Raw genomic sequence first — 16,542 nt, forward strand, 5'->3', positions numbered from 1 at the left:
CATCAGCAGAGGAGTTTCCCAGCTTTCATTTTTCCGAGCTCTTTAAAGTTATTAGCATCAATGCACACTTTTGATACTACAGTGTAAACTACTTGGGAAAGAATCACTCCTATACAAATACTGTTTAAATAATGTCCTTTTAGTTATCAAGTCGTCTGCTTACAGTGTTCATTTTGGGTCTTTTCATACATGACAACATACAGAAAATTAAAGTTTTTCTAGTTTTTGTTTTTTTTTACTTTACTCCCATGATACTGTACTCTGCCTGCTTCTGGCTCCTACCTAACGCTGGAGCTTCAAACATTTTTTCCAGACATTTTTGAGTAGGTTGGCCCAAGTGGTGCACTGACTTATGCAGGGTCGGCATGTATGTACGCACATGCACACTGCTGGATGCTACTCCTTACTCCTCAGTAAGGTAACTGACTTTTTTTGGTCCCTGCTACTGTGTATTCACACAGCATGACATCACATTGCAGGGTGCCTTTCTGTTGTTTTTTTTGTTTTCTAACGGGTCACGCTAGATGTCACAAACAAACCAGAAAACAGGGTTTGTAAACAGTAGAAAGCAGAATGGAGGCCAGTGACAATGTTACATTGGTTACATTTTTATGTCTTTCACTTCAGCGTCCCTTTCAAACAGCATGGCAACTAATTTGGAATGATGTTCGAGTGCTGCTTGAACAGAGACAGACGGAATTTGTATGTTGTGGTTGAAATGAGTTGCAGAAACTACCGAAAGAGGCAACAAGCGTTCAAGCATCACGCTGGGAAAGGAGTGAAAATAGCATGTCCACCTGGACATCATGTTTCCATCACTGCTGTGTGGAGCTGGAGTCAATAAATACCAGGGACTACTGCAGAGACTCATGAATGAATGAAAATTGTACCTTTTCTCACTGGTGACAAATGTCAGATGTTAGTGTTTTTTTGTTTTGTTTTTTTTTTTAGCAATTTTCACAGAGAAATATGAATTTTCATTAAACCTTTTATGTTTTGTGCTCATAGGACACACTGAACGACGCCTTTATTTTGTGTAAACCGACCTGTGCTTCTATCTGTGATTGTACATTTATTATATGATATGATATGTGTCTGTGTGTGTGTGTGTGTTGTACATCCACTCACCAAGAAAGGCAGAGGGGGAGACGGTTCCGTTGCTACGAGAGACCATGACACTGATCCCCGTCTCAATGAAGGGCACAGAGAAATCAATGACCTCTGACCTCTCCTCGTTGATGGTGAGTGAACCCACCGCCATGTGGGCATTCTTCAGCACCACCTGAGGGCCGACCACAGACAGACGGAGACAGACAGGAGGAGGAAAATGAAAGGTCAGCGGGCGGTGCTGAATATTCCCTGGACTGTGGTGAGAGACACATGAAAAGTAACTCGTATATGAGTCACCATCTCTGCCAAGTGTTTAGCAGGTTATTTTGGTAGAATGGAAGCAGGAGAGAAAGATTATTAGTACACTGGGTCAGTATTGAACCCTCCACCATCCCAGCCTCCCTCTGAGTGTGTTCAGGTATATTTAGCCGTAAGTTTCTGGATCCTCGGGCCATGAATAAAAATGGAGCACAAAAGAGTGTGTTAATGAGGTATGTGTATGCCAGCGTGAACAGGAATTCTATACAGTGTTTTTTTTTGGTTTGTTACACTTCTTCATTCTGTTTTCTGCATCTTTTGTCCTGTTTTCCCCCATTCAGATAAAATCATTAGCTGCTTACTTACGCATTGACTAATTCATCCATGCATGCACTGCACGTTTGCTCGGCCTCGCCTTTATGCTGATGTATACCTCAGAAATTTTATAACAAATGCTTAAGATACTGTAATTTTACACCATACACATATTAACTCTTATGCGTCCTTAAGATAATAATAAAGTCACTCGTTTGATGCCATCATCAGTCAATTAAGTTGGACCTCACGTTGATTTGTAAAGGCTGCATTGTGCTGGATGTGTAATGTGTGCAGGAGAGAAGCGGGTCTTTTCCCTGAGGCTGCTTCCTCCCTCTCGCCATCTTTCTTCCAATCATTCTGTCTTTCTCTACGTCTTTCACTCTCTCTCCATCTCTGATTAGGAGCTTCATTGTCCTCCTCCTGAGGTTTTTATGGAGCTGATCAGAGCTCCCCCTCGGGCCAGGTTGTCGGGGAACAAGCGCTCAATGGCTGACTGAGACAGCGAGAAACTAATAGAGAGAAAGAGACATTCAGACAATATAATTAGCCCCATCATAAAGATAAAATCCTACGGGCCGCAAAACACTCTGCCTGCTTGCAGTACTGTTAGCATTAGTATTAGATTTCATAGTTACTTGCTTTTCAAATACATTTTTAAATTTTGAAAAGCAATTTAGTCTGTGCATTGCATTCATATAGTAAAGAAAAGTTAATTACTAACTGCTTAAGCAGCAATAGTGATGTAGAGAAAGGAGCAGATAGTTAAAAAAAAAACAGCAAATATATTTTGAATAAGTAAACATACAGATAAATGAAAACAGATAAAATTAAAATGGATTAAATTATAGTTTTTATATTTTTCAGCCAGCAGGCAGATGACCACAGGAGAAATATAGAGTGAAATTAAGTTAAACCAGTATGATTTATGTAGGGCAAATAAACAAAGAGGAGTTGCTGATGCCGTCACACTGACCTTTACTTCACAAAAAATTCAACTTGAATCCTTTTTTAATCAGTTGCTTCCCTGATAATTGATAATAATTGATTACAACTGTGTGGTGCAGGGCCTGAACTTTTTTCAGCTTCTGAAGGGCAGCATGCCAGAAAAAGGGAACCACTACGGTAAGGGGTTTTTCATTTTTTGTAACACACAAGTGCTCTAATGAGTTACTTTTTCCAGTAACTTTTTAATGCAGTAATGTGTAATGTGTAAAGTAAGACTACCCAACACTGACAGCCGTGAAGGAAGAATTTTCAAATCGGTGGAGTTTCTTCCAGGAATTCAAATTTTAGAAAGTAGAATAACTAGGATTTGTCAGTTGCTGTTTGTACACGCAACACACAGACTTGACACTCCCACGACGTCAAACACAGATGCACCGGGTTGGCAAAACGTCCCAAGCACAGCAAAATGATGAGAAAACAAGATGGTACGGTCAGAAGGTGGCATCTCTGCAGATGCAGGTGCTGCTACACACTTCTGGCGGGTCGTGGGTGATGACTGAGACGGATTATTTTTGTAGTCTGGTCATTGTTTTTTGGGAAAATCCTGCATAGTTTGTCTTTAAAATGACTTGCATCAGGCTACAATAAACAAATACAATGAGAGAAAGAGAAGCTTGGTAACCAGATTCTCAGCTATGCTTGCAACTTTCCTCCCTCTACACAATAACAGATGTTAAATTTGATCCCTGCAGCTTGAAGCAGATGTTTTATTTTTTGGAAATCACTTTCATTTTCTCCGTGTCATTATAAATTGTGTTGCATGTCTTCAGGAAGGCGTGCTGTTGAATGCATTAGGCTTTTAAGAAACAAGTGAAATGGCGGTAGGGATACTGAATGCCACCCACAATGATGGTTAATAAACAGACCTGCAGTAACACTGAATATATTAGCGTACTATACTGGTTCTGATGGAACACACTGAATATTGTCTATATTTAGGTACACTGTTGTATTTAGTCACTCTGCTGGTTCAATAATGTCTGTATGGTGAGGTCTCCAGCACTCTGCTGCAGTGTTCTGCCAGCTGTGAAATCCACAATCAGCTGATCAGCCAGCAGGTCTGTATGAAATCGACCAAACCTGTCGTTCTGGGTACAACTGTATTTAAGAGCTGTTAACAGTCGATGCGAGTTGGACCAGGCTTATAGCTCTACCTCTGTCCACCACAATGATCACCACAGTGATTTATCAAGAACATATGAAATAAAAATAGTAGGAAGCATGTGAAAAATAAAGAGAAATGTGCTCACCTCTCCAACCATGCCGTTCCAGGTCCCATTCACCTTCTTGCCGTGTTTGCCATTGGTGACCAGGTAAAGGTCGTAAGTGAACTTGACCGTCTTGGCGATCTTCTTCAGGATGTCAATACAGAAACCTTTGCAGCAGCGCTTGATGTAAATCCCTGAATCACCTGTCTGATTGCTGGTAAGTGGCACGGAGAAGAAGAGGGAGGAAGTGATGACAGAAGAACAGGAAACGGTGTTTCAGCAACCTGAGATCGGTGTTTACTGATGGTTGCAGGCAGTGTGAGAACATTACCAAGGTTTTTGGGGGCACTCACTCTTTTTTTTTTTTAACAAATATACTGTACAGTATAATGATCAGTTAATGACTGTATCAAACCTCGACATGGATATCAGAAGAAAACATCATAGTATGATATCTGATATTATAGATTTTATCTGTATGCTACAAACAGTGAAGTGAATGATGGCAATTCAGCATGCAGCCTGAGTTAGATTGAAAAAGTTTGCTTCTTTTTGATCTTTGAGTGAAGTTTTATGATGCCATGCTTCATGGTGATGGTAAGATTAGCATGCATGCCAGTGTCTTTAGTGAATTCATGATGAATCACTTCATGTATGAATCACACATCAATAATAGCCTAATTTTAAACATGATCCATGATAATGAAGATAAAGAAAAACAGAAATGTGTGGCAAAAATAGCCTCCTGTCAATATTTTAAAACCCCCAAAATATCAAAAATCATGTTTTCAGGGGAGCTCATGTGTTATTAACAGGACTCAAGCTCTCTCTGGCTCCCCTGTAGTTAAAAACCTGGGTTCATGTACAAAACTCGGAGATTAAAAAGAGAAAAGGCAAAGGACAGCAGCAGCAGGGATGAAATTAAACAAAAGTAAAAACAACAAAGTGCACTGTGATGACCGCATGCAGGTTTCTATCAGACCACCAGAGTTACATTACGCTTAAAGGCTGTTATGGAACTTTTGCCCAGTTTTTTTTTATCCATATGATTGATGAAGATTAATTAATAATGAAAACCTTCAGATTACTGGTATAAAATGCATGTGTTGATGATGATGATGCATTGTGTCAGAACATTAAGCTGGTAAATAGTAGGCCCGCCCCCTAATAGTCGAATAAGCTGTTTGTGTGAGTCTCAGTGGACCACGTTTTCATTTATCCATTAGACTAGGAAATCAAGTCAAAGACAGGTGGTCTGTCCTATCTATGCTGAAATACATTATGATGCACATGGATTTTTTTTGTTTGTTTGTTTTGTGACGCCTCTGTTTTGAATGTTGTTGGTTTTGTATTAGTCGGTTAGAGTATTCCTTATCTTTGCGTACATATGTGTACTTTTAGATGATTTATATTAATGTCCTGTCTCATGAATATGAAAAATCTAAATACATAACTTGTTTAAAAAATGCAGTGCATATTATGGAAAAATGCTAACAAATGTAATTTATCTGTCACTAAGACTGTGTCCACATATTTCTCTTGTTGTGCACAGAACTACACAGCTCTGTGTATCTAGCTCGTGGAATATTTTTGGCTGGAGAGAAATCCTTTATATTCTCTGTGGCATACAGCTGCCTATCCCTGAAATGCAGCATGTGAGGACGTCTTTGAAGGAAGAGACAGACAGACGGGCAGAGCGAAGGAGAAAAGGGGAATAGGGGAATAGGAGAAAGAGCAGGGTGAAAGATCAGTCAATAAAAAAACCAGTGAGCCAGAAGATGTAGGACAGCCTCAGGAGATTTCAGGTAGGCCAGTGATAGAAAAGGAGGCCATTGAAGAAAATTCATTATCACGCACTGAGGAGAAGTGGATCGCAAGAGGGTCAGGGTGGAGAGGCAGGGGGAGGGAGGAAAACAATGACAGAAACCGAGACAATGATCTAGTTAGCAGCAGCGAAGCAAGTGGAGGTAATCACAGGACACAGAGAGATCGTGAAAGGATAAACCTGATGATATTTTTATATTCCAGTGAAGAAAGAGACTGAAAATCACTACAGCATGCTGCAGTGGCGGGAAAATGATAAACAAAGACGCCAAAGGGAAAATTCAAGGAATAATTCATGACTGTGAGCCTTCCCCGATACATGCGTGTTTCATTACAGCATCGATTCATTTCCTTTGTTGACATTCACAGTTTGCATATATATTAATACGCTCAACCACTGACGCAGCTGGTTGTGTTTTATGTTGTACGTAATGGTGATTTGTTTGGTAGGATAAATGAATGAAATCATGCAGAGAGTTACACAGTACACCAGGAAAGTTTTAAATAATTAATTTAATGTATAAATCAATGTCTTGCACTAAAAATCATTAAAGTGTTCTATTTTTAGAACTTGACTCTACAATATTTCTCCTGAATTCACACAGTAAAGCCAATCAGATTCTGAGAACAAAGGCAGAAATTATGTAGGTGACAGGGGGTCAAATCCCCCCTTTCTAGGAAAAACAGACAGTTGCCCCCCCTTTGAATATCACTGTAAACATAACTACAGTTAAAATATTTATTTATTTATTTATTTATATATTTATTTAACGGGGACAGTGCACAGCTACTTAGCCACACCAGAGTTAGCTATAAGCTAATTTTCATCTGTAGTCCCTGGGCAGCAAACAGAGAATAATTTCTCTGCTAAAAGACCAAAAACTGTTTTATTGAGAGATTAACAAAGTGTGCAATAGGAGCACTGAAGGAGTGAGTATCGTCTTTTAAAAATGTTGAATCCCACTCAAACAAGTCTTTTGCCTTAGAGGGCTTTAAAGCACTTAAGATTTTTTCCTTGGGGAACTTCGGTTATGTTAAAAACCGGTTTAGTGGCATTTGGTGTTAATACTAGTTTAATTCTTACACCAAAGGTGTGTGTTAGATTCTGCACAGTCAGCAAAATATTTGTTAAATGTGGAGGCTATTTCATTTGGATCATTAGTTTAAATTCCCTGTACTTTCAGTTCACGCCCCTTTCCCTGATTTTGTTTACTGTTTGTCTTTGTTAATTTATTTATGTTCTTCCATATTAATTTGCTATTACCTTTTCCTTATTTGATGATATCCATAAAAAAGTTGGCCTTTCCCTTTCCCGAAGTTTTTTAAAAACTCATCTGTCATTAATTAATCTTGACTTAATTGCTATTTTCAAAGCAAAATCACGTTACATTACGTGATCACATTAAGTCCAACAGGTAGGTTACTCTTAGTGCGTTTGTTCTTAAAAGTTGCGGTGTATCGTTCTGTGATGTATTGTAATCTGACAGGCCTGTGATTCTCTCAGGCTTATTACTAAAAATGAGACCAATTTGTGTTTTTGAAGTATTTGTTATTTGAGTGGGCCCCTCTATTAATTGAGTCAGTTCAAACTGGTTTGTAATTGCTTTAAGCTTCTTTCTAGTCGCTTTATCTGCCCAGTTCAAATTAAAATCACCAAGAACTATCCATTTTTTCTTTGAATCCAATTCCTTAAGCAGGTTTTTAAAGTGGTCATAAAACATAATATCAGATGAAGGAGGTCTATACAGACCAATCACGTGAAGGTGATGGATACGGCAATTCATTCCATGTCATTTGCACATGCCGGGTCAATCTGTTTACATTTGATTACAACTCTCATGTACATGAGCAGTCTACTGCCCCTTCCTTTATTTCTTATGTCTCTTCTGAAGACGTTATAGCCGGGAATTATAAAGAAAGCAACAGGTGATGATTTGGTCAGCCATGTTTCAGACACAGAAAGTTCAGATTTGAGTCAGCAAACAGTTTTTCAAGTTGTTCTACACAATTTTATATAATATACCGATTATGTTCAGAAAGAGCTTGTGCTCATTATAGATGAAAAACAATGCGCTTAGAAAGATTTCTAGCAGACTTTATAGTAATCTGGTTTGTCCTCCCCAAAGCTGAAATGAAATGTCCGCCCCTCATCTTTGCCACAAAATGTTATGTATTTAGGGAAAAAAATTAAACAAACCCAATACAATATATTCTTTTTCCTTATGTCAAAATTAAACTCTAAAATCTCACGTGAGTTTGAGCTGTTTCCGGCACGGCACAGTGTTCCTCATGCAGGTGCCGCTGAGCGGGTCCACGTCCTCCACGATGACAAACGGAGCCTCCTCCAGAGTCACAATGGACAGGTGGTCCTCCCGCTCCTCTGCTCCCGAGTAAAGCTCAAAGCGAGGCCACACATGGTACCTCATCGTCAAAGAGCCTCTCTCCCACTTGCCAACCTGTGTGAGTGAGTGGGAGGATGGTCGTGTGATATACAGGTTACTGTGACAGGTACTTTAACGGGCTGGGAAAAAGTGACAGACAGATCACAGAGGGGAGGGGAGGGGAGGGGAGGAGAGGAGAGGAGAGGAGAGGAGAGGAGAGGAGAGGAGAGGAGAGGAGAGGAGAGGAGAGGAGAGGAGAGGAGAGGAGAGGAGAGGAGAGGAGAGAAATTCACCCTGTCCCATTGCCTGTCCTTGTCGAGAAGAATGATGACCAGTTTGGGGAACATCTGGTGACCCTCTTCACTGAACGACAGATTTCGGCCTTCAAATGTCACATTCATGAGGTACCTGAGAACAAAAATTTGAGTTAGAAAGATAAATATCTTTCGACATAATGTCTTACCCATAACTCTGGTTTACAAATTCATAATGGAAATATTGCATCATTAAAAGCCCCTTCGACAAACTTATTTTTCAACCTGGACCCCAGTTTTCCATGTGTGAAATTGATCCAATATTGAGAGACAGTGCTGCAGCCATCAACCACGACAAAGCCTGCAATGTAATGTAATGTAATCCTTATGGGCAAATGCAAACGTCAGTAAATCTGCTAACAGTGCTTGTTTTTGCCACAGACAAGCTCAGATTATTATTCTAAGTGTGCGACAACTTTAAGGAAAGGGTCCCCACAGAGACAGACCTTTTTTTTTTTTAAACAAGTAAGATTGTTTTTGTTATTCAGAAACAGCAAATTGATCGTTCTCACCAAAGCCACCAGATTGTATTGTATTTAAAGAAACAGTAATCCAATCATTGTAAAACACACTTCATTCAAACTCAGCAGAAACAAAAATAAACCCTTTGTCTGCCACACTAGATGTCCGGGAAAAAAAAAAAAAAACTAGGGGAGATGTGCGAGGAGGAGATCGCACATCAGCGGAACAGTGGGGAGAAAACATCTACCTCAGTGAATAAAGGGTTTATTTCAACCAAACAAACCAGAGTTGGTGATTGTTGGAACAGTGGAAAGAACCAGTAATGGACCAATTTCAAAATTTGTTGTCCCCATTTGTCACTTGGACACAGAAACATGGGGAAATGGGGTCAAGGTTGAAAAAAGACGTTACCTTTCATGATTGTGGTGAAATTGATCAATTTTTCAATCACAAAATAAACTGAACATTCTGTGGATGTTCAGCACAGTAACAGTGTTTCTGGCCTTGGGGGCAGAACAAAAAGCTGTAAACATATTATTACCCAACATGTTGTAAATATGTGTCAGCAAACAGGTGTTTTTTCACACATCCATATCCACTTGATGAATGTAAGTCCAATACTGGCGCTCTTTTAGCTCTGTTTCTGATCTCCACCAACTCCTGAGGGAAATATCTACCTCTGTAGCAGCTAAATGCTCCACTATGTTCATCAGAGGGCAGCACTATGAAGAAAGCTCCACATATTCAGGGTTTCTTTGTATGAGCTGGCTTGACCAAAAACCTAAAACCCCAGTCAGAGACAACAGGTGGTTATCAACTTTATTTGTTAACCCAGGATTTCTTCTTCAGGCTCTGGGCTTGTTACATGGAAAGGGACATTTGGTGCATCATTTAACTCTTCTTCTGCAGAAAGTGGTGCAGTCTTGAGCCATCCACTACAGTCAACATTAACATGTTGATATAATGGAGTGCTATGGAGAATATAAAACATATATTACAGAAAAAGTAACACTATTGCTGCAAATAAGGCAAGAGAAGTCAGAAAATATGACCACTTTTAATGCTGCTATTTATTTCTACTGAAACAACATGAACTTTTTAATGAACTTTTGGTTATGGCCAGATTAAAGTAAAATGAATGTTACTGACAATATTATGCATGATAAACAGGATTGACTAATCAGTTTTCTAATTGGTGTTCTGAGCTGTAATATCAGCAGTGTAAAACTTAAAAACATCATTCAAAGACTCTGTAGCTGCTTCATCTTTCTTTTGGCATGTGGGTGACATGCAGTGTAAAATTTAAAGTGTTAATATGAACTGATGCAAAGGGAAAGAAATGACTTAGTAGACTCTAAGCTCATAAAGAACATCATCAGGAAAAGAACTGGTTAAAAAGCGGTGATTTTTATAGCCGATTTAATCTGAAATTCTGACCAGACCAGGTCATGGGTTCAGCATAAATTACCATGGTGATCTAGCCAGATTAAAAGAGAGCCAATCTTTGTGACACTGAAAACTTTAGACTCCACATACCTCACTAACACATTCATCTCGCTTTGTAGTACACCTCTCAGCTAGTTGCTAACGGTGTCTCTCTGCTGATTGGTGTCGAGCAAGTAGTAGGTCTTAAGAGCTTTTCTGCCAAAAGCTTCTGCTAGAAACAAGTTTTTTTTCTGAGATATGCAAATCAAACTGAAACTCTGCAGGGCAGTAGAAGCTAAACAATAATCTGAAAGGCTAAAACGCTCTGTAGAGCTGAGAGGAACTGCAGAGTTGTGTGAAATTTCTCTGTGGGTTCATCATAGCAGCACCTTTCACATCACACATGATTAATCCGAATCCAGCTCCTCTTAGAAGCAGCAAATGCACTCAATGAATTTTTCACACATCTCATACTACATGACAAGCTGGTCACAAGCTGGAAAAACAACACTTGCGCCACTGCTAACACTCTTTAAACAAACACTTGAGGCACTGGATGAAAAGCCATCAAGTTGTCATCATTGTAACATCATTCGGAGGTGTAATCTCCTGACCTTCGACAGCTCTGTGTAGCTCGCTGATGCTAGTTTAGTGTACAAAGTGCTAAATGATCCAGCTGCTCCCCCGTTAAATGAGTTCATATCAACTAGGACAACCAACAGAGGTGACTGTGCGATACGGCACAGATCTACTGAGTTTGATAGATCACTGCTCTTTGATAGAGCAACAAACGTTTAGAGATCAGCACCAAGATAAATAAAAGAGTGTTGCAGATTTTAAGTTCCAGATGAAAAAATTAATGTCTAAAATCAACCCAATCATGTACCCATGATGCATTGATGCAAACACTTGACTTGTCTTGATGTTGTTGTTGCTGATGTTACTGTTGTATAGTGAATATGTACTGTCTTGTAATTGAATTTTTTGATAACAGTGTGAAGTTTCTTGACAGAGATGCTATTTTCCTGCCCAGGGACCACACATGTAAATTAGCTTATAGCTAATTCTGGAACAGCTAAATAGCAGCGCACCCATTGTCACTGCCAAATAAACAAATAAATAAAGAAATTAAATATTGATTAAAGCAACTTTAAAGGCTATTACACAACATAACAGGAGCAGTAGTACAGAAGTGCTATCACAGTATAAGAGGCTGATAACTTCTCAGATATCATAAGGCTAACATGCTCACAGTTTAAATCAGTGGGAGGGGTGGTGGGAGAAAGCGCACACATAAAATCAAGGATTTTAAAAATATTCTCAAATGTCTTGAACATTAAAATATTGAGCCAAAACATTTCAATCAGAAAGTGCACACGGCTGGTATTTGTAATGACTCAGTGCTGTCAAATATTCAGTTCAAGTACTTGGCAATGAAATACGAGTAGCCTAATGTTCCTTAGTAAGATGTGCTCAGAAAATAATGTCTGGAGATGGCTATGTATAATATCTGACACCCACGGGTTTTACAGCATGATTTTAAACACATTTGCTTTGCTGATCTTTGATTACTCTTTTTGCAATTTATATATTGTATGTGTTTTTCCATGTGTCTGGGTTCCATGTCTCTGCAGAACAAACAAACCAAATGCTGGTTCTAGATAATGCCTTTCACTTTATGTGAAAATTTTGTGGCCACCATACATTCTTCTGAATGTTTGGATGGGGGGTGAGATGAGGTGTTTGCAACCCTGGATGCCACTATATCCTACACCTCCTGGTATGTATGAAGTATGACAATGAAAACAGAAAAATGATGACATCGTTAGTAAAAGCCAGGACACTGCTTCTAATGCTGCTGTTCTCCACCTTAAATGACTCCGTGTTGAAAACGTAGCTTAGACAGCACAAACCGTGTAAAAGGGGACCTGGTTTCAACCCTGATAAAACACGTGGCATCTGATGAGACTGAGAAACATGAAGAAAGAGAACAGGGAGGCGGTGAGAGCGAGTGAGAGAGCAACAGAACACCAGCAGTGAAAGGTGGAGGAGAAAGGACGGAGTGGAGAGTGTATTAACCGCCTGTGTGAATACACATCAGCATATATGTGTGTCAACAAGTGTTCAGCAGCGGCAGATAAGCTGGATTCTCCTCCTCCCTCTCCATCTCTCTCCTCCCGCCGCCTCCTTCCCTCACTCTTCCTTGTGTCCTGATCTGTGGGCTGCCATCACCATGGAGACGCTCTGCCTCTGAAACAATCCACCGGAGAAATAAATATCTTGTCTGAGTGCAAGGAGTGAGGGGACGTGTGTGTGTGTGTGTGTGTGTGTGTAATTTTCTAAGAGGAGGTGCTGTGCACATTTTACCCACCATCATCTCCAACCGAGTCAACAACGGTGTGAGAAAAAGACAATAAATCTATTCATGGGTGAATAAAAAAAACCCCGCAGACAACAGATGAGCAATTGGCCTGAAACTTACCCAAGATTTTATCGCAAGTACCTCCTACTAGAACATTCAGTACCTCTATCTGTAATGTCTTCGACTATATTTATATCCCACCTCACATGCACTCACTCTTTCTCTCTCTCACACACACACACACACACACACACACACACACACACACACACACACACACACACACACACACACACACACACCTAAGTAGGATACATGCTTTGAGCAAGTCAATAATATGATTCAAGCCTCCATGAAATGCCTATTGCTGCGTACTGGCTGGCTAGCACACTCAAAGTGCTGTAATGCGCGTGTAACATGGGATTAGCCTTCTAAACATAATCTCAGTTTGAATAGGGAACCAAAAAGATCAAGGCGGTGTGGGTGGAGGCTCAGGAGGTCCAACTTGTTGCCGTCCTGACGCCATGGTAACCTAGATGAGCAGTAGTGGCCTTTCCGTGTCTGATGGTAGTTGATGCGTAAGTATATGCAACACCGCAACATACGAACACAGGGAGGCTCTTAACACCAGCATAATGTAATGTAATGTGTTGCCATGGCACCCACAACCACAGCAATTTTCATGCAATCAGCTGCGTTGCCATGGGAACAGTAATCTGACTCGAGAGAGGTTGGTTGACAGAGAGAGAAGGAGAAAAAGAGTATTTTTCTGTCTAAACCGGAGTGTTTACCCACTTCCCCTCATGCTGTCTTTCACTTTCAGATCAATCACTCCATCTCACCTCAGAGCACCGCATCGAATCACACATCAATAGGACTCATCTGCCCGGACATTAACCTGTGCCTTTACAAAGACTGATGCACGCTGTGAATTTACGGCAGAGGAGGTTGCTCTGTTTATCATTTTGTATCCCTGTACTATTGATGTAGCTTTTATGTGCCGTTTGATCCCTTCTCATGTCAAAATTCCCCCCTGACTCTGCTGGAAGAAGAAGAAGAAAAAAAAGGGAAAAAAAAACAAAAAAAAAACGTACTGAGCTACTAACAGAACCTCATGCGGCTTCATCACAGCCATATGCAGCACTTGTGTGCGCCTCGCTCACCAACTGTTCCCCAACTAATCACTGGCTGTGAGGGGAATTTATTTTTTAGTTACAGAGACACTGAATCATCAATGGCATGGACACAATCCCTCTTTTTTCCCTCTAAAATCTCTTCAAACGTATTTCAGAGGCATTTGATAGGACTTTCTTTTATCTCTTACTAAAGCTATACAGGGTTGTGAATTCTCTGTCGCTGCAATGCAGGGATGCAAAAATATATATCCCTTCTGTGCATGTGTGTGTGAGGAAGTGTGGTGCGCACACACATACACACACACACACACACACACACACACGTACATACTGTATCAGGTTTGGGTGGATGACTCATAATCTGGGATGACTGCAAGAGACCTGCCTCTGAAGAGTTACCAGTTGATGACTCCTGATGAAATGTGTACTACACATTTCAAGTGCTGCAGGAAGGAAGCAGTGACTGTGTATTAAATATAACTCTAGAACAATATGGTGAATTATGGTAAAGAAGAGCACATACGGTGTAAGTGCTGCATCACTCAAGGTTCACTCCATAACAAATGAGACTGGTGAAAAGCTATTGCTGGCCTATGTGTGAGCATGATACAATTAATTCATTTCAATTTAAAGCAGGTACACAGTGTTTCATAGATGGTTGCCTTAGACGAGACAAGACCAAGGACACTTTCCAGTACAACACAAAAACAAAATAAATAAATAAATAAAAAATAAAAATTGTTAACTTCAGCTACAACAAGTTCATAGCATGAGAGTTCATCAAAATTGCACTTCCATACCATCATATATATTTTGTTTCCTTTCAAAAACTTTTTTTTTCTTTTATTCACAACCTTGGAGTGTCCAGAGAGAAAAGGTACAGATATTGAGGTCATGTTTACCTACACTGAGCTGCTGAAATGCTATTGTGTGCGCACATGATAAAATTCATTGCCACAGTTTGGTTCATTCATGCACACAAGATAAGTGTACATTAGTGACAGACATTACAACAGACTGCCGATGGGCCGGCCCTCCAGCTCTTGATCTGGACCAGCTGGTTGCACCGCTGGCCCTTTGGTGGACCTTGCAGTCTTACCTGGTGAGTCTTTTCTTTCCAGTTTGCTGTCAAAACAAACCTCACCCTGCCGCCACCAAAACGTCCTAGCTAGGTCTATTGTTTTTAGAACTGCATCTATATCTTTGTATTTTTGTAATCTTTATCTGTATAGCACTTATTGAAACAAAGTGCTTCACATAGCCAGAAAAGAACACATAAAACAAGACACAAAAACACATAAAAAGGCATAGCAATAAATGAATAAAAGTCTTATATGAACCACATAAAAACAAATTAAAAAAAGGCAAACCCCAGAACTGAATAAAAACTAGAATCAGGGGAAATGCGGGAAGGCAGTATGAGCAAAATATGTTTGTTGTCCAAGCTTAGTGTGTATGGAGGGGCAGCTGGAAGCTCTGCTCTGCCTTGCTCAGAGGCTCAGAGGCACACCAGCAGCAAAGAGCAGCTCTGGAGGAAGAGGGACCCCAAGAGCCTCTATGTTTGACTAAAACTGTTAACTCATGGTCCTTCAAAATGTCCTTTTCCTATTACTCAGCACTCTGACAAACAAGGCTGGTCTGTTGTGCTGGCTCTCTATGTATACATTTAAATCAGACACACAAAGTTATCAAAACATGAGCACACAATGATATTTCAATATTTCAAGCACCTAATCTAGTAAAATGTGGCCTTAATTAGGGCTGGAACTAACTATTATTTCCATTGTCAATTAATCTGTAGATCATTTTCTCAATTAATCGATTATTTAATACTGTCACAATTGTGTCAGTAGAAAAACAGGCCAAAATGTACATCTGTGTGCACCATATGTTTTGAGCTATATTACAAGTAATTTCTGTGACGATTATGTTCATTATCAATCAATCTGTTGATAATCAGTTAGTTGTCTGGCCCAATACTGATCAGTGTTTCTCTAAGTCCAAGGTGACGTCCTCAAACGTCTTGTTTTGACCACAACTCAAAGATATTCAGTTTGCTGTCAGAGCAAAGTAAAGACACCAGAAAATATTCACATTTAAGAATTGGAAATAAGAGAATTACTCAAACCGATTGATCGATTATAAAAATAATTGACCATGATTGATTAATAATCGATTCACAGATTAATCGCTGCAGCTCTAGCATAATACAGATTTTTTTTCTCTCTATGGCCATTCCAGGGAAAAACTGCCATTCCCTTCAAGTAGCCAACAAAATAAAATCTGGCATTCAACTGGGAGAACAGATTTCATTCTGCCAGTTGAATTTGAGGCTTTTTACTTGAATTTCCACTCATTGTGGGACTGAAATGGAATTTTGAAAAACATGTACAATTCATGGGGCTACATAACAAATTCTAAACAGAAAAAATAAATCCATTGTTTATTTATTGACTCATTTGTTGCTGGTGGCACAGCTCTGACAGCATAAATACACACAGAGCGTGAAGTGGACGGAACATCAGAAAAGATGTAAGGCTGTAAATCTCTTTGAGCTGCAGCCTTTAATAAGTGAGTCCACAGGAGCTGTATGTGATCTGAGTCCATGAGGACCCCTGCTGAGTTGGAGACATCAGACGGTCTACCTGCGGAGTCGGGAGAGACGAATCACTGTATCACTGAGAGACCGCTCTCATTTCAAATGTGAAGGGCTGAACAGGCGAGGACGCTGACCTTCTA

The 16,542-nt window shown here is 39.9% G+C and overlaps 1 protein-coding gene across 2 annotated transcripts in view; it reads right to left on the bottom strand.

Annotated features, from left to right (window-relative positions):
• grin2bb (glutamate receptor, ionotropic, N-methyl D-aspartate 2B, genome duplicate b) overlaps positions 1-16,542 on the bottom strand; it is a 133,901-nt gene that overhangs the window by 25,059 nt on the left and 92,300 nt on the right. For both annotated transcript variants that reach the window (XM_084715511.1, XM_084715510.1), the window contains exons 6-9: positions 8,398-8,512; positions 7,974-8,179; positions 3,942-4,113; positions 1,129-1,282 (exon numbers count right to left, since the gene is read on the bottom strand). In XM_084715511.1, the coding sequence (XP_084571637.1) occupies positions 1,129-1,282; positions 3,942-4,113; positions 7,974-8,179; positions 8,398-8,512 (647 nt within the window). The remainder of the gene's footprint in view (positions 1-1,128; positions 1,283-3,941; positions 4,114-7,973; positions 8,180-8,397; positions 8,513-16,542) is intronic.

This window comes from Lutjanus erythropterus, chromosome 3, assembly GCF_056507025.1.
Source record: "Lutjanus erythropterus isolate fLutEry1 chromosome 3, fLutEry1.hap2, whole genome shotgun sequence".
Lineage (NCBI taxonomy): Eukaryota > Metazoa > Chordata > Actinopteri > Lutjaniformes > Lutjanidae > Lutjanus > Lutjanus erythropterus.